Here is a 25,380-nt window from a genome sequence, read left to right on the forward strand (position 1 = left end):
AGGAAACGGCAGAAAAGATGAAGTTAAGCACAATGTGGTGGATCATGAGACATACTGCCTGCTGGCATTGATACCTCAGAGTTCATCTGGAAATAATGCCATTAAATCAGGGTGACAGAGTGGCATGGGACAGTCCAGCCCCAGAGGAGGTGAGGAGCAGGGAATGTGAGGGAAAGAGGCAGAAAGAAGCACACAGACACCATTCATGTGGAATGATAAATTCTCAGCTTAAGAACATCAAACAAGTGCAGCTGGTTGGCAATGCTATGGCCATTCTGGTCCTTGCTGCCTCTTGGCAATCCAGAGTTTTCATAATACAAACTAATAAACATGCAGAAATACATGTGGGATGAGGAAGAGTTAAAGACTGGTCTGTACCAGTCAGATGACAATGCAAACTCACACCTTCCAAATGTATTGTGTGTCAGAATGAACATAATTTCCTGCCGTTCAGAGGCAGCGTCTCTGGTTCACTGACCTTCCTTTTCTTCTCGGGTCCTATTACCTCTTCCTGGCTGAAGGCAAGGCTCAGGAGGTTTATCTGTAAGAACCATCAGAAACAGGGATCATTCTCACAGGGCACACTCCTGCAACATGAGTTAAAAAGTATGGCTTCCAAAAGTGTCATGTGTGTGCTTGGATCCTCTTGGCTTTGCTCAGTGTGATCCTGTTCTCCAGAAAAGCAATTAGGCAATGAATCAAAACCGGAATACTGGATGGAGCTGGGAATGTAAGAGTTGTGCAAGCAACAGGTTCAGCTTCAGGGACAGGGAATGGGTTTGGTGACAAGGGGACAGGACCCATCTCCCCACCACTGACAGAAAATAGCAGCATCAAGGGGATCCTTGAGGAATGTAATAGCTGGTAGGGCATTTGTTTCTCCACCAACCTCAGATGGAATGGAAATCATATGGAAAGAAAGGAGGCACTTAGGTCAAATTTGTCACAGCCTTTCAGGAGAAGACAGGCAGTCCGTCTGTACATCAGGGAATTCAGTGTGAGCTGGTCAATCTCAGGCTTCAAAACTACCTGTGAATCTGTGAAAAATAATTAAGCCAAGCAAACTTTTTTCCAAAAGGCTTAACTTTCCTCTAGAAAGACACAAACCTCTCCCAGAAATACTCTGAGCCTGCGAACCAAGATGTTAAAAACCACAGATAAATATATGTGAGAATATAAGTGAGTCAATGGAACAGACACTTCAGACAGACCACAGGGAGATGGACAGCCAGGACGACAGCTGAAGTGTTGGCTGTGCCAGGGGACAAACTCACTTATCCTCCTTATCATGTCACATATTTGCATTTCTACAATAATAATCCAGCGCTGCTGAGAGCAATGTGTGCTGTCGCCCACCCAGAAGGGACAAAGCACAGTCTGGCAATGTGGCCTCTCTCACTGGAGCAGAGCTGAGAGGACACACCACAGAACAGAGCTTCTCTCCTCCAAAACAAAGTTCACTGGGATGACAGCAAGGTGAACGGAGAGGGAAAGGAATGCTAAGAGAATTCCTGCTCCCAAACAGGAGTACCTCCCTCTAGTGTCACTGCAAGGCATGAGGAACCCCGGAAACGCAGCAGGGGAAGCACAAGGAGTTAATGAAGAGCTGCTCCAGAACACATCCCAGGGATGAGCACAAGGTCTCCAGATTACAAGATGTGGTCATCATAGAATTCCCCGCTCACGTCACCAAGCCTTGCTTTCCATCTGACCTTGGAATGAGGCTTCGGTAATCTCTGCATAGCAATGGGCTTTCTAATGTGTGAAATAGCTCTGATTAAGGATTTACAGCAAAATACTTTGAAACAGCCTCCCTTTGCCTCTCTATCGTGTTTCAAATTGTTTTTCTTCCCTCCTCTTCATTATGAGCCATACAATGTTGCTTAATGTGAAAGTACAATTTCTAAAAACAAGAATGTGCCAAAGTGGGCTGGGCAGGTTTTCCCTCACCCTGCAGTCAGGCTGACAGAGCTTTCCAAGGCTGCCCAAGGTGTGTTTGCTTGAGGACAGAGCCATGTGTTACAACTCCTCACCTGATACTCAGCTGCTCCAACTGGCATTTTTGGCAGCTATTCACTTTCCTCTCCCTAACATCGTTTTAACCCGTCTGCTTCCTTTTATTTTTGAAGTGAAGGACCCAGAGGAGGAAATGCTGCATCCAGAACCTCTGCAGTGCTAACACAGCTACAGGATTCATACCCTGTTCTGCTGGCCACAAAACAAAGCAGGGCACAATTCCCATTCTCCCAGGCCCATCACCTGGATGAAGTGATAGGGCTGGGAGACTGGGAATCCTTCTGTTTTAGCCCAAACCTACCTAGAGCTGGTGCTTTAATTTCCTCTACTGAGGAATGGATCTTCCACAGCCCAGAAAGCTACTCAGTGAAGGTTTTACCCCTTTGCTATTCCTCCAGGATTTCCTGCATGGATGGGATACTTGTAAGGTGGAGAAACTGTTACGATGAGCAGCTGCTTGCACTCCATCTCCCCCCAGTTCTCCTGCCCTTTACCACAGGCAGCATGAGCACCTCATAGGAACCTGAGATGAGGAGTGAAAACATCCAAAGAAGCCATGGAGGGCTCTAGAGAAGCACTACTCACCCATGCAATGAATCAGATGTCAACAGTGAGAGGTATTTCACTGCAGCCAACATGTCCTGGCCTGTCGCTGCCCAAGATCACGTAGGAGCTCGGAGCCAGGAACAGACCCCAAGTCCAACTTCAGCTCCCATCCTTAACCAAACACTCCAGCTTCTTCCCCAGGAAAGCTGCTCTAAAGGGGATTAAGTCAGACGCAACATGTGCTTATTTGACTTGAAGCAGAAACTAAACCTCTTCAGCGGTGTGGTGAGAAGCAGGAAATCCCTCCCATTGATTAAACATACAATCAAAGTCTCCAGCAGTTAATTAATTCTAATTTTTCCCATGTACTGGGATGCTTCACTTGAATAACTGATGTCAGAGCTTGGGCTGTGAGAATGTTGCATTTCCTCATACACAACCTCAGCCCCATGCGTGAGCCAGGTGCTGTAAAAGCAGGTAGGACAAGGTGCAGCCCCTTGCACCCTCACCTTAAAAAGGGACCGTGCTGAGAGGTGGGACAAGCCCAGAGCAAGCAGCAAAGGCAGCAGCAGCTCCATGACCTCCTGACTCTGAGCTCAAGGCAGAGTTCAGGATCTGGGTCATATCATGAACACACAGTGAATTTGAATCTCCTGTTTTACTACGTGTAAAAAAGCAATATTTTGCCACAGTTTTCCTGTAGAACTGCGGCTAACTTGTGAATCATACAAGTGTTACTAATTTCTGGCATAAAACTCACAGGACAGCTGCGAGTTGTCTGGAGAAGATATCAGGCTAAAAATAGATTAGACTTAGATTAAAGCCTTCCCAAGGCAGACTGGTGAACGAAACAGAGTGAGCAGACCACAGCCACACTGCTATTCTTAGATAGACACAATCAGGACCCAGTTTTGTGCTCTGAAATTTGCAATCCCCAGTGTCCCCACATATTCTGGCCAAAAATTCCCAACATAAATTGAAGAAAATTTACAGCTCTCCTGACATGTGTTCTGCTTCCCAAGACATCCTATGCACAACAGCTAAAATTGCACAAGAGCATTCGGCTGTGTCCCTCTTTGTCCCTGTCCTGCCCCATGCTGGGGTTTGGCACTTGGCAAACTTTATGTCCTCAGAAGAGTTCCCTTTGTCCAGGACATGGAGGGTTTTGTTTGGTACCTTGTAACTATCCCCACAAATTCACAAGCCCATGAATGTCAAAAGAAGTGCAGTTCCATCGAGCAAGCTGGAAGAATAAGGGCTGAGATACAAGACTGAGCTGCTGAAATAAGGCAGAGTGACCCTCAGGTGTCAGGACAACACAGTTTGTGTGGAGGACTCTCATCATCAGGGATGTTAATCACATTGACCTGAGGCATTGATTTCAGCTGCAGCTACCACTGACTCAACAGCATAGCAACTTGTCACTTCCAAAAATCAACCTGGTGACTCTTCAGATTGGTCCCCTAAGACCTAATTCCTGCCTGCTCACTGACAGCTGGCTGCTCCGTGCTCCGAAGCACAGCAAAATCCCAGGGTCACGGGACACATCGTGGTGTCAGTGGAAGGATGAGAGGAGATGGACACAAACTGAAACCACAGAATCACAGATTCCCAGAACAGTTTGTGTTGGAAGACATCTTAGAGCTCATCTCATTACACTCCCCTGTCATGAGCAGGGACACTTTCCACTAGCCCAGGTTACTCCATGCCCCATCTAACCTGGCCTTGAGCACTTTCAGGGAAATAAAAGGAATTCCATTTAAACATAAGGACAAACTTTTTATTTTTTTACTGTGAGGGCAACCAGGTAGTGGTGAACGTCAGCCAGAGAGGTTGTGCAGCCTCCTTCCTTGCAGATATTCACCACCTGAGAGGACAAGGTCCTGAGGCTCTCCCTGTCCCTGTGCTCTGAGCAGGTTGGTTGGCCCTGCTGATGCCCAGCCGACCCCGGTGGCTGTGCAGGGGTGGCTCTGTGGTTAAACCCCAGCACTGGGCTCCCATCAGTTTCCAGTGCCATGGTCACACTGACATCAGTGGAATCCATCCTGATTTCCTTCTGTGCAGGAGGATCATGCTGGTTAGTGTGAAAGTCAATTTACACAGGTGGAACAATGAAAGACCCTCAGTGCAGTGTTGCTGTGCAAAGCTGCCATGTTTTTGCGCCCAGGAAACCACGCCAACACATCTCTGACGATCACCAGTCCTCTTCCTTTTCCTCATCTCTTGATAAAACCTTTGTCATTCAGTGCCACTCTTTTGTCTCATGCCCTGTTCTGCACCTTGTGTATCTTGTAGCTTTTAAAGGATTAATGAACAGATCTTTCCAGAGTATGAAACAAAATGCTTCAAAAATTTCTGTTAGAAGACAAAATTACCAATACCTCTCCTGCTAATCTCCTCCAGGGCCCTCAATCACACTGTCCACTTCTGTGATGGACATTCTCAGTGCTGGATCACAATCACTTCCCAGAATTCTGATTCCAACTCTATAACTGAGGGGAAAAAGACAATGGACACTCTTTCTGCCTACTAAGCTGCTACCTAGCAGCCCCTCACGTGATATTAGATGTGTCCAGCCTTACCTTATGTGGATTTCTCCAGAGGGTCTGACTGCTAGAATGTGTGGCATGAGCACATGGAATGGCAGCCAGCATGGAAGCGCCACATCTTCCCCCAGATGTCCCTGTGGGACACTGCCAGGGAATTTGAGGGTGCAAGGGTTAAATCTCCCTGGATCTGTGGGGTGACAGGCCTCACCTCTGCATGCAGAGATCACCAGGAAACTGTTTCCAGCACACTAGGGATAACTCATGGAAGGGATGAATGGCCCCAAGACACAGCTAAGGATCTGACGTGAAATGAGAGAAGCCAGGAATTTCCTGACCTCCCTGTCTCACTCCTCCCAGCATGGCCTGAGCTCACAGGAAGGAGAGGCAAGCTCATCTCTGAATCTTTCTCTCTGCATTGCTTAGGTCTGTGTAGCTTCAGCTGGTTTGGAGGAGAAAATGTTCTGGAAACTTCTCATCAGATACACTCTCTTGATAGACAGAGAGAGATAAACCTTGCTGCTTTTTTTCTCTTCTGTGAAAGTTCAAGATAATGACATTGCCACAGAAAAATGCTTTCCTATTGCTCTGCAGAAGACAGGTTTCATCCTTCAACTGCCTTCTGTCATGGCACTTCTGAACATGGTTTGCCTGGGAAAAATCAGACAACAAAGGTCTTGATCTCCAAGCTGTTTTTCTGCAGTTGAACACACTTGTGCTGACCTTCACTTCCAGAAAGAAGCTGTGTACAGCACTGCAGCTCAGCAGGGCACAAGAGCTATGGAATGGTTTGGGCTGGAAGGGATCTTAAAGCACATTTCACTCCACCTCCTCCCTGGGCAGGGACACCTTCCACTAGCCCAGGCTGCTCCAAGCCCAAATCCAACCTGACCTTGGGCACTGCCAGGGATCCAGGGGCAGCCACAGCTGCTCTGGGCACCCTGTGCCAGGGCCTGCCCAGCCTCACAGGGAGAAATTTCTCCCCAGTATCCCACCTAACCCTCTGGCAGTGGGAAACCACTGCCCCTTGTCCTGTCCGTCCAGGCCCTTATTCCAAGTGCCTCTCCAGCTCTCCTGGAGTCCCTTTGGGCACTGGAAGGGGCTCTGATGTCTCTATCAGGGTAACTGACACTGATCCGTGGCACACTAGACAGGTATTACTGCATCATCCATGAAAGTCTGTGTCCACACAGTCCCTTGGAGAAAGAGCATATGGCCAGGTAGCCAAGTCTTCTGCAGAAGGAGCAGCAGCTGGAGGCCAGACAGACTGTCCTCTGAGGCCTAAAGCAGCCCTGATCCACAACACTTAGGTATGAATCTCTCCCCAGACATCTCAGCTGCAGACAGCTCCCATCAGGAGAGCTGATCCACATGGCAGGAGCCTGCCTAAAGCAGCCAGTGAATCCTAGAGCAGAACCCCTGAGCCATCACAGATCCCACTGGGAGGCTCACACAATGCCAAGTGTCAACAAGCTCCCTCATGTCCCACAGCAGTCTACAAGCACAGCCAGCCCAGCAGCAGGAGCAGTGTCTGGCAGCAGCTGATGAAGCCAGAAACTTGGGAGGCAGAGCTGCCTGGTGTTGTGCTGATCCAGCCACACCAGTCCCAGCTCAGGGAGAGTCAGAGCTCCCTGCATGGCTGCTTCACTGTGCACTGAGACTGTGCTCCAAGGACCACCCCAGAACTTCAGCCCACAGCTTCCTGATGGGAGATAAATGCCTGCAGAGGCGTTCACATGGTCAGATTTTACTCATCTTCTAGTTCTGTTTCATTCCAAACTCATTCCACTGCAACATGTTTGCTTACACGAAGACAAAGCTGACCAAAATCAATTTTCAGGACAAGGACATTCAAGGATGTTTTTTACAAGAGGATAGAAGAGTTTGATGAAGAACTCAGAAGTTATCCCAAGTTCAGTGCAGGACCTCATTCTCATCAGCAGATTTCTAGCAGTTAAACTAATGGGCAGCAATCCTCTATTTCCCCCAACTCTTCACAGCTCCTAAAATGTGAGTGGAAAGAAGGAAGATGCACAAAGATAGCACAGAAGGACAAACCCTTGGCTGATGCAATCAGAAGGCTCCTGAAGCCAGGAGAGGTGAGCTAATTTACATGCTGGTGCCTAACTCTAGATGATTAAGTGCAGAGATGCTCTGCTGGGAAAGGTCAATCTCTCATTTGATCCCAGGATCATCAATCATGAGATGGCAGATAAGAAGCCAGTGGAGTACATGAAAATCTTCCCCCAACTTGCAAAGCCCTCTGTCAGAGACTCTCTGTGACCACTCCTAAAGGCCAGGTCCAGTTCTCACTGGGCAGGAAGAGCTGCTTCTCTTTTGGCAGATCCACATACTCTCACCTCTCCCATGCTGATTAGACAAAAATAAGCCTTTAATACTTTCATTCCTGGTTTTCCTTAAGAGCTCAAGGTCAGCAAGATAATGACAAATAAACTCAATTGCAGTTTTTATTTTTGGTAACCAAGCAATCAGAAGGATTCACCCAGGCTGAAGAGCAGAAAATGTGCTCACCCACATTTCCAAAAGCAGCTTGTGGCTGTGGGTAACGGTTTTGAATTCAGAACTTCTTGAATATCAAATCCCTGTGCAGACAGCAATTTTCTGTGAGACTCCAAATTGTTCTGGTTAGTTTGGAAGATTTCGGCATTCTCACCCCAACCCAAGAACTGGAAAACACTATTAATAGTGTCTGGATGGCAACAAGGTGTTCACATTCACACCCCAACAGGTCTGCTCCTCCCCATCTCACCTACACCTGACCCTGTCAGACAACACCTCAGACTTCCCATCCACCCCAGCTTCTCCTCATTTTTTAGGACAAACTTCACCACCAGCTTGGCCTCCTGATTCACATTGAATACACAATGGTCATTTGTTTTAACCACTTCCTTCAGAAAAGAAGGGAAAGTCCCTCTCATATGGAAAAGAGTGTCAAATTTTTATTAGTGTAAGCTTTACAGTGATGATTCTAACTACTGGTTTGACTTTGTTTTTCCTTAAACTGGCTGAAATATTAGCCAGTTTCTAAGCTATGAGGTTTTAAAAATAGCATCAAAGAATACATTAAGAAAATAATCTCTCAGGGCTTGGGATTTTTTTTAAAGTCTTTGGAAGCACATGATGGATAAAGTGATTCTTCCATTTTTCAACAACTAATGTTGTTTCCACCACCTTCAGACACTCTCACTCCTGCTACCGAATTCTAATGAAATGCACATGCTGAGAGAGGTGTCTGGTGCTGTGCTGGCCATCGTGACAGCCCCAAAAGAAGGTCAGAGCATGAATCAGTGGGGCAACCATGAGTCGCAAACAAAAAAGGCTCCTGTTTTCACAGACAACAGAATAAACAATGATCAGAAGGAAAGCGGAGGATGTGAGACGAAAAAAAAATGTGGTTAAAGTTTGAAAAATACCAGCCTAGGCACACAAGTTCATTTCTAAGATCCAGAGTCAAGGCAAATACCTCACAGATGCCTTTAGAATGACAGGCTGAGTTGCAGTCTGCAGTGCTGTCTGGGTTAGACACCCCGGGATTCTTTTCAACAGGGGCAGGGAAAATTTTAGTAGCAATTTCCTACTCTTGTTAACTTATCCTGTAAAGATGCAGTTTCTGGCCATTCAAGCTCACATGATTCTCAGCTAATTTGAATGGGAGGAGGATCAAGTGGCAAGCCTGGTGGTATTCAGAGATTTGCCATGTCATTGAACAAACCTCTGCACATGCCAGTGAGTTTGGGCTCTGATGGTGACTCAGGGTTTGGCTGGGCAGCCTTCAGGGTGGGATTAATTTTTTACTTATCTAAAACAACTTACCTGGTCTACCCTATTTCTTTAGGTTGCCCCAACAACCATCAAAAAATTATCATTATAACCATCAAAGAATTATCCCTCCAGGGGATAATTCTTCCTACCCTCGAGGGGTGACCAAAAAGGGATAGGATTCATTAGGTACCTGTGACTCACATGTAAAGAAAGTCTGGAAGCAAGAGGGGAGAGGTGAAGACCATATTAGGCAAAAAATATACCCTTCAAACCTAAAATAGAGTAGTGATTTCAGACCCTTAATCCAAAACCACCCACAGGTAAAGAAGCCTGGCTGGGACAGAGATAGGCTCTGTTTGTGTTACTCAGAGGTACCAGCTCCAGAGAACAGAATCAAATTCTGGTACTGGGCAGAGGAAATAAACTGATCGTGGAAAGCTTCTTGCTAAATGCTTGCAGTTTATGTTTACATCCCTCTGCTACTCTGTAGCCTCTCTGTATTGTGATCCTGCACAGTAAATCCACTAATGTTAATTAATTTTACGTCATCTTTGATGATGCAATGATCCATGGCAGCGAGTTCCCCTGTGCCTGGAGTATCTCAGAACCACTAAAGCTTCCTCACCTCCTGACACACCCTTGAGCAAGGCATCCTGTCTGTCTCCTTTATTCCTCTCTTCTTCTTGCTACCTGCAACCCAAACAGCAAAGCAAGATTAGCTGCAAAGTGCTTATTAAAAAAAAAAAATATAGTCTGGAAGCCTGACTAAACCACTGAGGCAAAAATCCCATGAAATTGTGTAAGCTTTGCTCTCAGACACTGCCAGCAGTGGCAGTTTATTCCTAGAAAGAGATATTTCAGCATGAAGTGTCATCTGAACATCAGCTTGCAGCAGCTCTATCAATTATAATCTCCCGTTTAACCTGGATCTAAGGAAACAAAGCTTATGTCTAGACATGCCCTGAGTGTGAGGTGTGGGAGAAAGGAGGGGACATCTCCCTTGGTTAATATTTATTAACCATTCAGACAGTTTCAATAAAATTTGCGGGGGTGTCCAAAGTGCCTCAGTGTCATGAGATGAGACAACTGTTTAGAGAGGGAAGATCCTGTAAAAATCCCCAGAGCAACAAAATGGCAGGAAGTTAATTCCTTATTAGTCATCGGAGAATCTGCAGGAGAAAGACCTGCAAAGGTGATTTCACAGGCAGGGAAGCTGTTTTATCCTACTGCCTGGCAATCCCAGGAATGCTATTTACCATTTTGTCACTAGATGGTATTGTTCCACAAGCTATATCCCAGAGTCTCGAAGGCCAAACAGCATAGTATAGCAGAGGCTGGGTTGATTAAAGGCACAGAAAAGGCTTTTTTTTCTCATGTATTTTAATGTATGTTTTCCCACGTGGAAGTTATTAGCAAAACTCAAACTGTAACAGCTAAAGGAAAAGAGCTTTGTTGAACATGGAGATAATGTAACTCAGTTTTGATGATCTGGGCATTTCTCAAAAAAACTGCTGAGATAAAGAGGTACAAAGATACTGATACAAAATCAAATGTTTCTGTTAACAAACCAAGCATAATCAACCAGCCCTTTGTTACAGTTCAGTCTGACCTGACACAAAATTCAAACAGCCTGACAAACTCTGCTCATCCAAAACCTAAATAGTAGAGAATCACAGAATCATGGAATAGGTTGGGTGGGAAGGGACATTAGAATCAATCCAGTTCGCACCCCCTGCCATGGGCAGGGACACCTTCCACTGTCCCAGGCTGCTCCAAGCCCCATCCAGCCTGACCTTGGAAACTTCCAGGGATCCAGGGGCAGCCACAGCTGCTCTGGGCACCCTGTGCCAGGGCCTGCCCACCCTCAAAGGAAACATTTTTTTCTCTAATATCTCAAATAACCTACTGTAATTAACAGCACTGAATGACCTTACCCAGGACATAGTGTGGAATACATTATGCTGGGATACAATCAGGAGCAGAAGCTCCTTCAGTTTTGAAACTGGGCATTTACCTTTATCTTCAAAGCAAAAAGATGTTTCTGTTTTCCTACCTGCATGGGTGTCACTTTTGTCCCCTTCATGCTCATTTGAATCTGCTCTGACAGGGCAAAGGTGATTCTGTAAAACAAATGATGCTTTGTCTTAATAATATAACCTAAAAAATACATTCAAGTGGTAAATCCATATAGAAAATGTTTCTTTTAAGGAGGTTTTTGCTAGATAAATTCTGTTATTCCGGTGAGAATCAAATAGAGCTATTTCTATACCTTTGTGCACTCCTCCTCCTCCTCATCTTCCTCGCAGTCCAGCCCTTGGTGGGAGATCTCAGTAGGGCCATTCTTCGGGATCAGGTTGCTGTCAGCCCTATTCACCCTCTTCTTCTCAGTTGTCACTCTGACTTTCATGAAGTGGAAATCAGTGGACACTGAGCCCACTTTCAGGTTGATGGGATCCCCAGCAAACAAGAGGTCACCAGGGCTGCCATCTTCCTTGAAGCCAGGGGGCTGGTAATCCTTGGGAGTGACTGCACAGGGAGAGGGAACCGCGTGAGGGAAACCAAGTTCCATCTCTCCCTAGTCTGATTTAGAAAGAGCAGATATGAACCAGCTTCAAGTAACATCAACTACTAAAAATATTTAGTTTATTTTTAATTTTGTTTTAGGAGGAAGGGACAGAATGCAAAGAGTAAAATGAGCTGAGCAAATGTTATCATGGAGCTCAAAGAAAATAATTACTTTAAGATGCTGAAATACCATTAAAGTGCTGAAACAAAACCTGACATTGCTTGCTCCTTAAGGAAACAAACCCAAAAAAAAAAAAAAAAACCAAACCAGGGAAAAAAGATTTTTCCCTTTCACACCACATAGCTGTACTTCTTATATGGATTTCAAACCTTTCCTAAAAACATCTGCTATCCCTGTGCATCAGAAAGATTTACTGTGTTACACCATTTCTCAGTGCTTTCAGCCAACAGCTTTTCCAATCTCACCTTTTCTATGCTTAATTTTATTCACAGGGCTCACACATATTACAGAGACTGATGGAACTCTTCCCCAAGGCACACACTGCTCTCCACCTACCATGGTTGTAGTAGAGCAGTTTCATGCTCAGGGTGATGTCATTGGGCAGTGGCCCCAGGTCCTGCATGAGCAGGTACAGGGTCCTGAGCAGGAGTCTGCTGGCCTGTTTGACATCCTTGCTGCACAGCCCCGCCACAAACTCCCTGTGGTTGCTACAATCAGAAGAAGAATAATGGATTTGTTATCCTCAGACATGAATATTCATGATCCAATTACACACACAGAGCACCCACTGACTTGCCTGAAACCACCAGTGACAAAGCTACAATGTCTTTATGTCATTTCCAGAAGAACAGGGAAGTGAAACAGGCTCCAGGGATGGGGCGGCATCCGCAGAACACCCGCTCCAAACTCAGAGGCCTGGCATTTACATTTGAACAGACTTGGGAGCTGGGGCAACCATTACACAAATGTCATGACTCACTTGTTTGAACATGATTAAATTGGATCAAAGGACCATAAAACAAGTGCCTTTCACCTAAGCAATTTCAGGAATGAGAGGAATGAGTTGAGGATCCCATCTAAAGCCGATTCATCACGGGGCTATTTTCAAGTCCATTCTGCAGTTTTTGAAGAGAACTGAATTGCATGTTCTCACTCAATTCCATGTAAGAAAAAGCAGCTCAGAGGCACATTTTTCAGCAGTGACAAAGGGGGCATTCCTCTCACCTCCTTCACCCATTCAAATGTCAGCTGGCTGCTTCAAGCCAGCAGTACAGACAGAGACCCATGGGTGGCATGAGTGGGATGAATGGCACTCCAGAGGAGTTTGTTTCTCTTTGATTAAAACTGAGGTAGATGAGATGAGCAACTCAGAGCAGCCAGCCAACTTCAGACAGAGCAGATGAATCACTGTGTGACTAAGGGACCTGAACTTCCCTAACTTTCAATGAGAAGGGGTCATAAAGATGTGTAGCTCCTTCATCACATCTTTGGAAGACCCCTGACATTATGCATAGGCTGGAGGGTGCCCAACACAATCAGCCCAAATTGCATCAAAAGCAGTAAAAACTAACCCAAGAATATCCCAGGATAAAGCTGACTGACTGAATGGCTCTCAGAAAGGAATAAATTAAGACCAATTCCCCCTTCCAGGTGAACTTCTTCAGGTCATGTAAATGGGGTAGCTGTGGAACAGCTTGACTCCCCAAGGTAAGGAATCACAGCATCATTTAGGTTGGAAAAGACGTCTAAGATCATGAAGTACAAATTCTGTGGTATTAGATGTGCATTGTGATCCTTGATTAAATCCTGCATGTTCAGAAACATACAGTGAGAGGAAAATACTGGCAGTGCCTAAAGTGGAATATCCATCACCATTACAAACTGTGGGATTAGCAGATCAGAAATGGCAGAAGGAAAGTTCGTAAGAAAAAAACGGAAATGAGATATCCATGGGAATTAACAGGTCAAGCACTGCTTCAATATGGGAATAACACTGAGAATTTGATGCAGGATGGAGTAAAAAAGCAGAAGATAAGGAACAGAACTTTGGAAGGAGAGGGATCTGTGGCAAGGAATTACCCCAAAATCCATCTAAAATAAGAAAAGGATGGTTTAGGAAAAAGTTTCCCCTTACCCCTTGGAGGTGATGCTGCAGCCCCACAAAACCTCTCTCCCAGAGTTTGCACAGGACAACTGCTGCAGGTGTAAAAGGCAGGGCTATCAGCTGAAGGAGCTGATAGCAAAGATAACACAATTCCCTGATCTGTGCCAGAACTCTGGATTATTAAAGACTGCAGGGACATGCATGGCCATGCCACAGCACTGCCAATCCCCAAGGAAGCAGGGCCCACGAATCCAGTGCCACAGGCTCTGGAGCCTCAGAGCACATGCAAGCATTACAGCAAGTTAGCTTGGCCTCTCCCTGGATGACACAAAGGACACCCCAGCTCCATGTGGGGACTGTCCTTATTTCTAGGAGTTAATAAGTAAGGCTGATTAAAACCCCAAAGTACTCAAGGACTATCTATTATCTTTCAAATCCCAGATCTCCTCTTCCCCTCAGTGTGAGGACAATGGACAGCAGCTTCAAAGCAGAAATGGATGGCGTAGATAATTTAGATTTGCCCAAAAGAAAATAATTTTGCCTTATGGTACAAATTATTTGGATGTGCTTAGAGAAAGAGCAGCTAGGGGCATACTCCAGGAGTGCTGGGGAGAAGCTTCCTGAGGAGCACACAAGACAGCAGAGCTCTCTTGCTGTCCAGGCAGGTTCCAAGATCCATCTTTCACCCATGCCAACTGCAGAACAAAGTAAAAGCAGGTTAATTATTTTTCTTTGCTTTGGTTATAGCAAATGGCCTTTGATAGTATTTATTTGAAGTTCCACAGGATTATGGGCTACTAAACACAGCTTTAAATAGCTAACAGAGAGTGCCAAAAAGAGGCAAAAAGCTGCTACTTCCTGCCACATGTTTTGCCCATTAGCTCAGGCACCCTAAGTGAAAGTTCTCTCAGGTCACCCACACAGGGCTGCTCAAGCAGAACACGTATGCAAATGCTCAAGGGAAAAAAAAAAATCCTGGGCCCAGGATCATGGTGAAAGGGCTCAAACCTAAGCAAGCTTCATCTGAAAGCACGAGGCTGCCTGATGGAAATGCAAGAGACAGCAGAAAGCTCAACAACTGGGCTGGTTTCTGCATGGCCTCCCTGACAAGGCATCATCTCTGCCAACTGTCCTTGGCTCAGGTGTACTCTGAGGGCCTTGTGGTGCTATGTAAGAGCATTTCAGCTCATCCTCCCAGCAGTTCATACTCTGTAAGGTGAATATCCTCAACTCTGATGGTATTTACAGCTGCTTAATGACTTGGACCTGCTTAAACTACAGAATCACAGGATGGTTTGGGTTGAAGTGACCTTAAAGCTCATATTGCCCTCCCCCCCTGCCAACTGCACAGACACCTTCCATTAAACCAGGTTCCTCCATCCAGCCTTGCTTTGGACACTTTCAGGGATGAGGAGTCCACAACCTCTGTGGTAAATCATGAAGTGCAGGTTCTTAATGCTTCAAGAATATAGTTTTTAGTGTAACCCTGAGAAATCAACCTAAATGCTTACCTGCTGATGTCCATTTGGGGCACCTTGTTTTTGTACTTGAATTTGAATTGATACATTTCAGTGACTGTCTAGAGATGTAAAAAGAGACAGAAGCAGAAATAAATCACTTTGAGAAACAAGATGTGTCCTGAGCTTGGAGAGTCCTTTCACACTCTCTGCCAGAGCACAGAATTAATCTAGTGATATGCTGACAATTTTAACCCTATTATTGCTTGCAAAATCTTTGGCAAATTCTCTTAGCAGCTACATCTTACCTAGCACTGGAAGAATCACAACAAAATTACAAACTTCCTGCCTCCTCCTTCCACTTCCTCTGTGGGTCTGGCTCTCCAACTTCAGTCTCCAGCAAGGCTCCAGGGCTGGGCAATCCTCCCAGTGTCCCTTGCTAAAGGAAAACTGGGAAGCTGCACAGGTGACCAGTGTCACAAGGAAGCATGGTCCTGTGCTCTGTATGGGGACAAGGGCCTGGAGGACTCTTCCCACAGGGAAATCCAAACAATATTGCATGGAAAAAAGTTGCTGAACTTCACTGGTCTCGGACTCTTTTTAAGGTAGGCAAAAATAGTGGATGATTTTCCATTTACAAGAATTAGAGAATAAAGCAATTAGGAAGAATAGACAGCTTCCCCCCAAGAGAAAGGGTCTATTGTACACCAGTTCCATGCCTATAATTCACTTTTTCCGGAGACAATGAGGTCGATTAGTAGGAGCTCAGTTGAGCTCTAAACTTTGAGCTTTCCTTGCAAATCCCAGCCTTGGCATGGCTCAGCTCCTGACTCTGAGGTGGCATGCAGCAGAACTGGAACCAGGTTCAGATGCAAAGGGTCTGAAGCTGTTCTCTGATCCCCAGCGTGGATGCAGACCCTCAGTCCTGGATCACACCCCCCAGATGAAACGAAACAGAAACACAATAGGGAACACCAAGAGGTGGAGGCACTACCCAACATACCCATCCAGATCTGAAGGGATTCCTGACTTCTGTCCTACACCTCTCTGCATGACAAACCAGCTCTTTTCATCAGATCTGTTAAAAAGGTGGTTTGCTAACGAGTAATGTTGAATTTCCCACTTTTCCTCTTTGGGAAAAGAAAACAAAATTGTGAACATGCCCATTAGTTGCCTGCTAACATCCCTGCCTGAGGCCCTGGTGGGCCCTCAGCCGGGTGTTTGATCACAATGCAGCTCACTGAGCTGGCACTCTGGAGTGAAGGCACAGGAACAGAAATGGGGTCACCAAGGAGCTATGTCAGGGTAGGACTTAAGCCTCCACTCCACTCTGAATACAAATGTACTCACCCATGCCTTCAGCTGCCTCAAAGATTAATTAAGACTCTTTCTTACCTCGGGATTGGTGTAAATCTGTTACAAGAAAGCACAGTGAGGACATTCTCCCTGGGACAACTTGAACCAGTGACTAACAAGGATATTTTCAGTTTACACAGAGACTATGCTATCTTTAGTATGGGATCAGAAAAAGGAATGGCTGGGAAAGAGCCTTCCTCTATCTGCAGTCAATACTTACCACTTCAAAGACAGGTAGAAAACAGTCATGTGTGCAATATTGGAGGAATGAGGTCAATTCCCATTCCAGCCCTCACAGGCAGCTACTGATGCCAGAGATTTAACTGCTCAGATGATGCACAGAGTAGATGATGAGCAAAACTCCTGGTGCTTTGCAGGGGGCTGGGGCCAACAGCTGCCTATGGAACTACCAGTGTGTGGTTTTTCCAGGATCAGATTAATAAGGAGTACCTTTATGCAGGGGGAAATGGAGAGGACATGGCAGCTTCCATAATAGGAATCACATGCAAATGCCTCTCAGAGTTTAAGGACACAAATAATGCCTCAGTCAGAAATCTGACATGCTGAGAAAAACATTCCCATGCAGCCTTGAACTCTACATTTACTGTATCTAAGAAAGGTCACAGCTCTATTAAAAATCACACACATTTTTGCTTCTCCATAAAAAAGGCACAAATGGGTTGACCACAACCTTGACTCTGTATCTCCTTCAAGCAGTGAAGGGGAGAGAAAACAATTTTGTATTCATTTACTTACTGCAAGGACAGCCACGTGTAGCTAAGGAGGGAAACCCAAAACAAAACACAAAATCAACATCTAATCTTAGCGGGTAAGGAAAAGCAAGTCCTATCAAACCCCGATTGCCTACACAGGGAGAAGGAATAGATACACTCAACAAACCAGTAGTTAAAACCCTTTTTGCAGATTCTTCCTAGCACAGCATCAGCAACACCTAGTGGCCAGTTTGCCCGCCTTGACACAGTTTCCCAAAAAACAACTCCATGCCCAGTAATCCCCCTTGGGACTCCTTTCAAACAAATCCCCAAATACTGGTTTAAAACTCTTCAGAAGAGCACCCATCCCTACTGAAGGTTAATATTTGCTTTCTGCTAGGAATTTTTTCCAAAGGTATTTAATTTATGCTCTATCAGGGAATTGCACATGGGACTGCCATTAAAAACAATCTTATAACTTGCATTAAATCCCTCAGTTTTTCCTTAATCCTTGTCAAACTATTAATTTATGTCTCTCATAAATAACAAAGTGCTAAATATCTCCTAGAGCTGTCAGCAAGCGCTAAACTGTGTTCACAACACTGTTAATTGTGCACACTGATAGTTGTACTGATGTATGAGGAACACTCAGATCATCAGTGTCAGAACCACCAGTGCTCCACCTGGTCTGGAGGAGCTGGGCTGGTGAACAGTGCTGACACAGAGGACAGCAGCTGGTGCTTTTTCCTGTGCAGGACAGTTTTTATGTGAGAATCAGCAAGGAATATGAGCACTTGCTAGCTGGTTTTGTCCTGGAAGTAGTTACATACCTTATTTGGTGAATTAAGGGGAAAAAAAGGGATAAATTCTAAGCCTGAGAGAAAAGCCAGGAGGGTTAGAGAACATGAGATGAAGCGGAAAGATTAGGGAAAAGGAGATGAAGGACAGCAGAAGCAGAGAACCTCTTTCAAGAAAAAAACAGGCCGGAGATCCAGATCGCAGCTCTGCCTGGCAGGATCTCAATCAGATGTAAGAGAACACAGATGTGGAGCACAGAACTAAGGAAAATCCATTGCAGGCTGCAAATTGGCTCCCACAACATGGACAGGAGAGCCCAGAGAAAGTAGATAGGATTTGAGCTCAAGGCATAAAATCCCAAATCTCATATTGAGGGCAGGGTCTTTCCCCTGTTCCACAGCTGTAAATGTTGTTGTGAGCATCAAAGATCACAACAGAAATAGAGCAGGAATGGAAGGATAGTTTTGTCCTTACTTTATAAAAAAATAGGACACTCTAATAAAAAGTGAAAAAAACACTTACATACTGCTTCTCCAAAGCATCAAAACAACCTTGAATCCTGCCACGGAAAAAAACACATGTTAATACTAACCAGCAATATTTATCTCCTGATCTGTAAACATACTCATTAGATGTGGGCTAAAGGGCATTTTTTCTGGAATTAGGTCAACACAACCAACAACATTTGGGACTTGTGAAGTCCTTTTCAGGTCAGTCCCGAAGGCAACATTCTCCTTTCTGCATCTGTGCACTGTTTATACTTCTGGGGCATTATCCTGTCAGTCCAGAGCTTGCTTGAATCCTGCCAAAGACAAGGATTGGAGGCCAAAGGCTGGCTCTGAGTGTGTCCCTGCTCACTGCTCTGTTCCAGCTCCCCAGCCAGAGCTTTGATGGCTCTTTTCCCATCAGCCTTGTACAGAGCTCGGCTCAATCTGAACACGTCTGGTCTTGTAAGTCTTTGTTATCTGATGCAGAGTTTACAGCAATGGATTTTCTCAAAGTAGTAAATATTATTTAAAGCAGCAGTGACCAGAAATTTACTCTTAGAGTCAAAGGATGTGCAGTAAGGTATCTCCCCAGCACACCAGGGACAGTTTTTATGTTTGTTGGGAAGATGCCAACTGTAAAATACATCCTGTAGAAAACTGTGGAGTTCTTAGAGAGGGAGATAAAATATTGTACATACTGAAAAACAAGTGCAAGAATCCCTATCAAAATGAAACTAGAAAAAACTAAACACAACAGAAAGGATCTCATGACAGTCTTTACCCTCTCTCTGCACCTCTGCTGCCACATGTGCTCTGGGGCCTGACCATGACCTCACTGCAGCCAACACTTCCACAGACCTTGAACTCACATGATCTCAGTCACTAATTCTGTCCTGCTTACACAGAGGCAAGCACCCCCAGCTGCAGTGGGAGCTCCCCTGGCACCAGGGCACAATGTTTTCCAGTTCAGGAAGAAGAAGAATGCAGGGGTAAATGTCTCCTACTCAGCACAATCTTGTCTTGGTTTCGCTGTTACTCACTTACCACTTGACTATCTGCAATGATCCCAGACAGCTTTTATCTTCTCGGAGAATTTTTAGACAGAGGTCTGCAAAACCAGATTTAGCACATAGTTACAATCCTTATCACAGCTCTTGGGCAAACACTGAAACTAAGCCAGTCCATCCTCCCTTTTTTGGATAAAAGCTTTATCTGAAGGTCCTTCCTGAGCGGAAATGTTGGGTTTCCACCAAGTCCCAGGTGGGCTGACACAAGCTTATTGCTGGGTTTGTAAATGTCAGAGCTTTCCTCAGAAGCCCTGGGCTCTCCCAGAAGAAGGGATGGAGTTACAACTTTATTACAAAACACCAGCAGCTTTATCATAAAACACCAGAAGCTTTATCCTCTCCTCCTTTCCATCCTCGAGCATTCCCTAACACCTTCCCTTCTGCATTCAGACTTCACCAACATCCATGTGAAGTGATGCTCCAATGACTGTGCTCACAATAAACTTTCTGTGAAGCTTTTCCACACAGCTCCTTCTACCTGTGTTCCCAGCATTCAGAATGGCAAAAGGCACACCTGTCCTACAGGAGAAAAGGGGCATTAATAACACTTTAGGGTTCAACAAGGGGCCCTTGAAGACGTGAGCAGGCCGGATGTTAACACCCCTCATCAAAGAGGCACTAGACAGACCTGACATTTGACCAGTGGCTTTTCAGGGTTAGGGATCAAGAACTAATTTGGGATTTCTGTGCCTTCAACCAAATCTACAAAGTACATGTGCACATTTTTCAGGGCAACTAATGCCATAAGGGACAACAAAGAAATGGACTGGAATTCATGGGGACATTTCACACTTTGAAGATGTTCATAAATCAAAGCATCACTAAATTCTTGGGATCATGTGACAAGAGTTTGGTTCTGGAAGTTATTTTTTTTTTCTTATAAAGTTCTGATTCCCAAAGCACATATGAAATAGTTTTCATGGAAATAAACCCCAAATCCCAATAATTAAATGGTTTTACACTGAAGGAGGGATGATTTAGATTAGACATAAGTAAGGTTTTTATAATGAGGGTGGTAAAGCACTGGCACAGGTTGCCCACAGAGAAGGTTGATGCTCCATTCCTGCAAATATTCAAGGTCAGGTTGAATGGGGTTTGGAGCAATCTGGTCTACTGGAAGGTGTCTCTACCCATGGCAGAGGGTTGGACTTGATGGTCTTTAAAAAGTCCCATCCAACCCAAACCATCCTACAATTCTATAAAAACCGACAAATCTAATTTCAGCCTCCCAATGAAAACTAAAAATGTGAACCTCATGGGTTCAAAGATCCAAAAAAAATTAGAAGATTCCAATAGGAGTAAACTTTTAAAACTTTCTGAGTCACTCTCCTGGCTCTGAGACCTGATTCATGGGGCTGGCAAAGCCAAGGAATTACTCTAAAGCAAGAGGAACACCAACAGAAAAGCCAGAAGCTCAAGGTTGTCTTCCATGCTCTCTGTCAGAAGTCCTGTCTGCACCCAGACTTGAGAAGATTTGAGAATCTGTAGCCAACTCCCACCCAAAGTGAAGACACACACACGTGCAGCCAGAAGATAACAGATAAAGCAGATTATAGGTAAAAGGCAGATTACAGGTAAAAATGCAATGAGTAGAAAGAAGCCCTCAGCACAAACTGCAGGGGTTACCATCCAGATAGCGTGTGCCATAGGAGCTCTCTGGGAACAGCCCCCTCATGTAGGTTATGCAGGACACGGAGATGGCCAGGAGCCTTTTCACCAGCATCAGGGACTGCTGCTCTGTGGTGATGCTCTCAGGGAACAGCACTGCTTCCTGGAAAAGCACGGCAAGGCCAGAAATAGCACCTTCTTAAGTGTAACACGATTAGATTTAGAAACAAGTCTCAGAAGGTGGGAAGAGGGTAACTTAGAAATTTTAAGGTTTCTCTGGTATTTAAGCTAGGCAGGGAAGACTCATGTGTGAGGTGGGTGGATTAAATGATTTAAGGGCAGAGATCAATAGATCTGACATCATTACTCAGATGTAGAGTGTACTGGTTGGATGAGCCCTCCCCTTTATCACATTCCCACCCCCTCCACTATACCAATGCTGGCACTTAACAGACAGCCGCCCCTCAAAAAGGTGAGCAGTTTTAATGGTGGAGTCACACAAGCGCCAGGGCTGGTGTGGCAGCCACCGCTGTACCAAAGGCTGCTCTTTTGAGCTCTGACAGCAGCCTGAGTTGCCAACAGAGTGATTTTAACTCCAAGCTGTAAAACAGCACCTGGAGCTACAGTAAATACACACTGCGTGATGCCAACACAAAAAATGCAGTGGACACTGCACTAAATTTAGTTCTTCTATTACTTTATTGCTGTTCTTCCTGCTAATAAAGCTCTGTGCACAGCTAATGAGCCTACATTTATTGAGTCAAATCATGTCAGAGCCCCACACTGCCTCTCACTGAATTGGAATTAATCCAACTAAGAACAGTGCAGAGAAGAGAAAGATTTCCCTCCTCTGTAGGCAGAGGTGTGCCAGGTCCCATACCGAGAGCTAAGATTGTCTGCACCACCATATTTTAATTTTTTACCTTAGAGGGCTTTTTCTTTTGCTTGACTAGCTGCTGAGCAGCCATCCTGTGTTTCAAAGACCTGCCTTCCACTTGTAACTAAACCCTGTAAAATAAAGAAGATATGAAACATGTAGAAAGCAGTTACTGCTATTTCTCATCTATATTAAAGTAAGAATGAAATTCCTCGGAGTTTGAAAGCTAATTGCCAGGAAGGACAGGTAAAGTAAAGCAAACCAAGGGTACTCCATGGCACTGAACCTACAGAGCATGAAAACTCCTGCTCACTGGTAAACAATCAATAGTATTTGAAATTCAGGGCCACAACTGCACCTGGTGTCAGTCGGTGCCACTTCAGAATGCATTTCTCATATTCCAAACCACAACTGTTAATTCCTACAACCATTAGAAAGTGTGAAGGGGGAATGTGAAAGAACTGGAGGTCTGCCAATAGCAGTTAATATCTTAGCAAAGGTAAGCAGGAAATGCACTAACAACAGTCTTGGCCAGAATAAGGGAATGATTCTTCTGGGACACCTTGAAAGGGTAAAAAAAAAAAAAAAAATGAGAGTCCCAATTGTTTCAGTTAGACAAGCCTGGATTGAAGAGGAAAATACTCATTTTACCAGAATGGAGAGCTGATTGATACAGGTAATAACACTGGATATTCCATGTTTCACACTTGAGTGAGGTGCTTGATTTAGCACCATCTGACAATCCTGATTAAAAACTTCCATTAGCTGGAATTAACAAGGCCTGCGTTAACTGGTTTGAAAAATGACTTTCTGGGAGATCTCCACATCTCATTGTAAATGGGGGATGTTAATGAAAGGAAACACCATGAACAGGTCCCAAAGGGATGCTGCTGAGTCCACAGCCACTTGACTTCCCTGGTAACAATTAAAGTAATAGCACAAACACAGCAGGGTGATTTAACTCCTGACCTAAAGCAGCCTTTTATTAACTCAGCTGATCAAACCTTGTTCTGCATTTGCACTTTTTGTGCTTTTTTTTTTCCTGTGGAAGCCTTGTTTCCATTTGTTGGCAGTCATTAAGACATGTTGATTGGAACATGGTGACAGCTTTTATGCTAAATTTAGCGCTTCATTTAGTAATGAGGACAGATTACAGCTATAAAAGTATATTAAACAAATACACACCTGCAAAATTTTTAACATGTTAAATATTTTAGCAAAGTAGCTTTTTTTTTTTTTTACCCAGGACTGTGAGCAGGACTGGAATGCAATCAAAGCAGACAAAGGTGTTGTAATTATAATGTGAGGTTATTAACTAAATAAAGCTTATTTAGGTGAGGCAAAGATGTAAGAAAACATGTTTTATAAACCATACCACATTTATATTGGTTTACTGAGGAGGAAACATCACCCAGACCAAACAGACCAGCTGTTCAGCTACAAGGTACAAGATTTTGGCATCAGTGTCTCACCTGGGCTGGAAGGACAGAAGTTGCCCTGGAACTCCAACACTCCCCCAGTTTGCAGCCACCTTATCACTGAATATCAGGAAATTAGTATTGAACGGGGAAAAAACAAATGGCATCCTCAGGATCCCGCTGCTCCCTGACACCCTCTGCCCTGCACCCCTCACTCTGCCCCTTGTGCCTGATGTTGGAAAGGTGAGGCACCACAACCTTTAAAAAAGCAGCCATGGCGCCGAAGATGGGTTTTACTCATTTTCTGGGGAGGCTCCTGGGGGGTTTTATGAGTGGAAGCCCAGGTCTGGCTGGGGTGCACACGGGGCCGGTCCTGCCCCTCACACAGCAGCACCATGAGGAGCCCCTGAGGCCCAGGGGGGTGGCGGGGCTGAGGCGCGGGAGGCGCGAGGTGCTGAGGGACCCTGCGGGACCCCTGAGGGATTCCAGAAGGAGCCTGAGGAGCCCTGAGGGATTCCAGAAGGACCCTGCGGGACCCCTGAGGGATCCCAGAAGGACCAAGAGAGACCCCAGAAGGACCCTGAGGGACCCCTGAGGGACCCCAGAAGGAACACTGAGGGACCCCAGAAGGAACACTGAGGGACCCCTGAGGGACCCCAGAAGGACCCTGAGGTACTCTGCAGGACCCAGAAGGAGCCCGGAGGGAGCCTGAGGGACCCCAGAAGGAGCCTGAGGAACCCTGAGGGACCTCTGAGGGACCCTGAGGGACCCCTGAGGGACCCTGAGGGACCCCTGAGGGATCCCAGAAGGAGCCTGAGGGACCCTGAGGGACCCCTGGACCTCAGAAGGGACCCTGAGGGACCCCAGAAGAAACACTGAGGGACCCCAGAAGGAGCCTGAGGGACCCCTGAGGGACCCAGAGCGACCCCGAGGAACCCCTGAGGGATCCCAGAAGGAACCCTGAGGGACCCTGCAGGACCCAGAAGGAGCCCTGAGGGACCCCAGAAGGAACCCTGAGGCACCCCAGAAGAAACACTGAGGGACCCCAGAAGAACCCTGAGGGACATCAGATGGACGCCTCGGGGACCCCAGAAGGACCCTGAGAGATCCCTGAGGGACCCCAGGACCCTGAGGGGACCCTGAGGGACCCCAGAAGGAACACTGAGGGACCCCAGAAGGAACACTGAGGCACCCCAGAAGGACCCTGAGGGACCCCTGAGGCGCGGGGGACTCCCGAGAGGCGGGAGCGGCTCCCTGCGGTAGTGCGGTCCCCGAGGCGCGGAGCTCCCCTGAGGGAAGCGCTGCGAGGCACGGGCGGACCTCCTGAGGCACCGAGGGGACCCTCAGGCGCTCCGGGCCTCCCTGCGGCGCCCCGTAAGGAGCTCCCTGAGGAGCCCCTGAAGGACAGTGGGGGCACCGGGACACCCTAGGGTGCTGAGGGCTCCCCTGCATCGCGGGTTACCCCGCCCCAGTCCGGCCGGGCGGGTCCCTACCTGCGCCGCCCAGCCTCGGCCGCGGTGCCGCCGGGCCCCCGGGCATGGGCGGTGCTGCGGGCGGGAGGAGGCGGGGGCGGCCCGGCCCTTGAGGCGGAGACTCGGCCCTGCCCGGCCCCTGCCCCCGCTCGCGGCTTGTCGCCTCTCCGTGTTTGCCCGGCTACCCCTGCCCTTCGCCCCTCTGTCTGTCCCTGTCTCCGTCCCTGTCCCTCCCCATGTCTGTGTCTCGGTCCCTGCTTCTGTCCCTATCCCTGCTGCTCTGTCCCAGGACTTGGCGCAGGACAAGGTCCTGCAAAAGCACTAGCCATTGCAGGGGCGGTATGTGGTGTTATACTTGTTTAAAATCACTTCATAGTAAAATAAACGGTTTTTTAGCAGCATAGAACCCCAAAGGAGGTGCAGTTTAAAGTTACTCAAATCCACATTCTTAGACTACTCTGGTACTTTTCTAGGGAAAGGGAGACTTGGTATCATCCCAACTCAAAGGCATCGGGGGCTTCACAAGGAGCAGAGAATTTTGGAGCCAGTGCCATAACCTATGCAAGGAGGATGGGTTCTCTGTTCACTAGTATCTTATTTACAG

At 46.2% G+C, this 25,380-nt stretch overlaps 1 protein-coding gene across 1 annotated transcript; it reads right to left on the reverse strand.

The window, feature by feature from the left end:
• Positions 1 to 202: 202 nt before the first annotated feature.
• On the reverse strand, positions 203 to 24,855 carry HORMAD2 (HORMA domain containing 2). The gene is made up of 13 exons (XM_031506199.2): positions 24,798 to 24,855; positions 21,933 to 22,017; positions 21,028 to 21,172; positions 19,379 to 19,442; positions 18,369 to 18,405; positions 17,092 to 17,112; positions 16,375 to 16,392; positions 15,034 to 15,101; positions 11,974 to 12,125; positions 11,161 to 11,417; positions 10,945 to 11,011; positions 9,517 to 9,581; positions 203 to 541 (listed from the first exon to the last, which is right to left on the reverse strand). Exons 2-13 carry the CDS (start codon positions 21,975 to 21,977, stop codon positions 425 to 427), a joined length of 1,056 nt encoding a protein of 351 aa, XP_031362059.2. The 5' UTR covers positions 21,978 to 22,017; positions 24,798 to 24,855; the 3' UTR covers positions 203 to 424.
• Positions 24,856 to 25,380: the final 525 nt, after the last annotated feature.

The sequence above is a fragment of the Lonchura striata genome, chromosome 18 (assembly GCF_046129695.1).
Source record: "Lonchura striata isolate bLonStr1 chromosome 18, bLonStr1.mat, whole genome shotgun sequence".
In the NCBI taxonomy this organism is placed as follows: domain Eukaryota; kingdom Metazoa; phylum Chordata; class Aves; order Passeriformes; family Estrildidae; genus Lonchura; species Lonchura striata.

Excerpts from the sequence above, each read along its gene's own strand:
- HORMAD2 (XM_031506199.2), bottom strand. The coding sequence starts at position 21,977 with ATGGCTGCTCAGCAGCTAGTCAAGCAAAAGAAAAAGCCCTCTAAG. Across the intron at positions 11,418-11,973 it reads ACTGCTCTACTACAACCATG|TCACTCCCAAGGATTACCAG; the intron begins GTAGGTGGAGAG and ends CTCCCTGTGCAG. Across the intron at positions 11,012-11,160 it reads AGGAGGAGGAGTGCACAAAG|AATCACCTTTGCCCTGTCAG; the intron begins GTATAGAAATAG and ends TTTGTTTTACAG.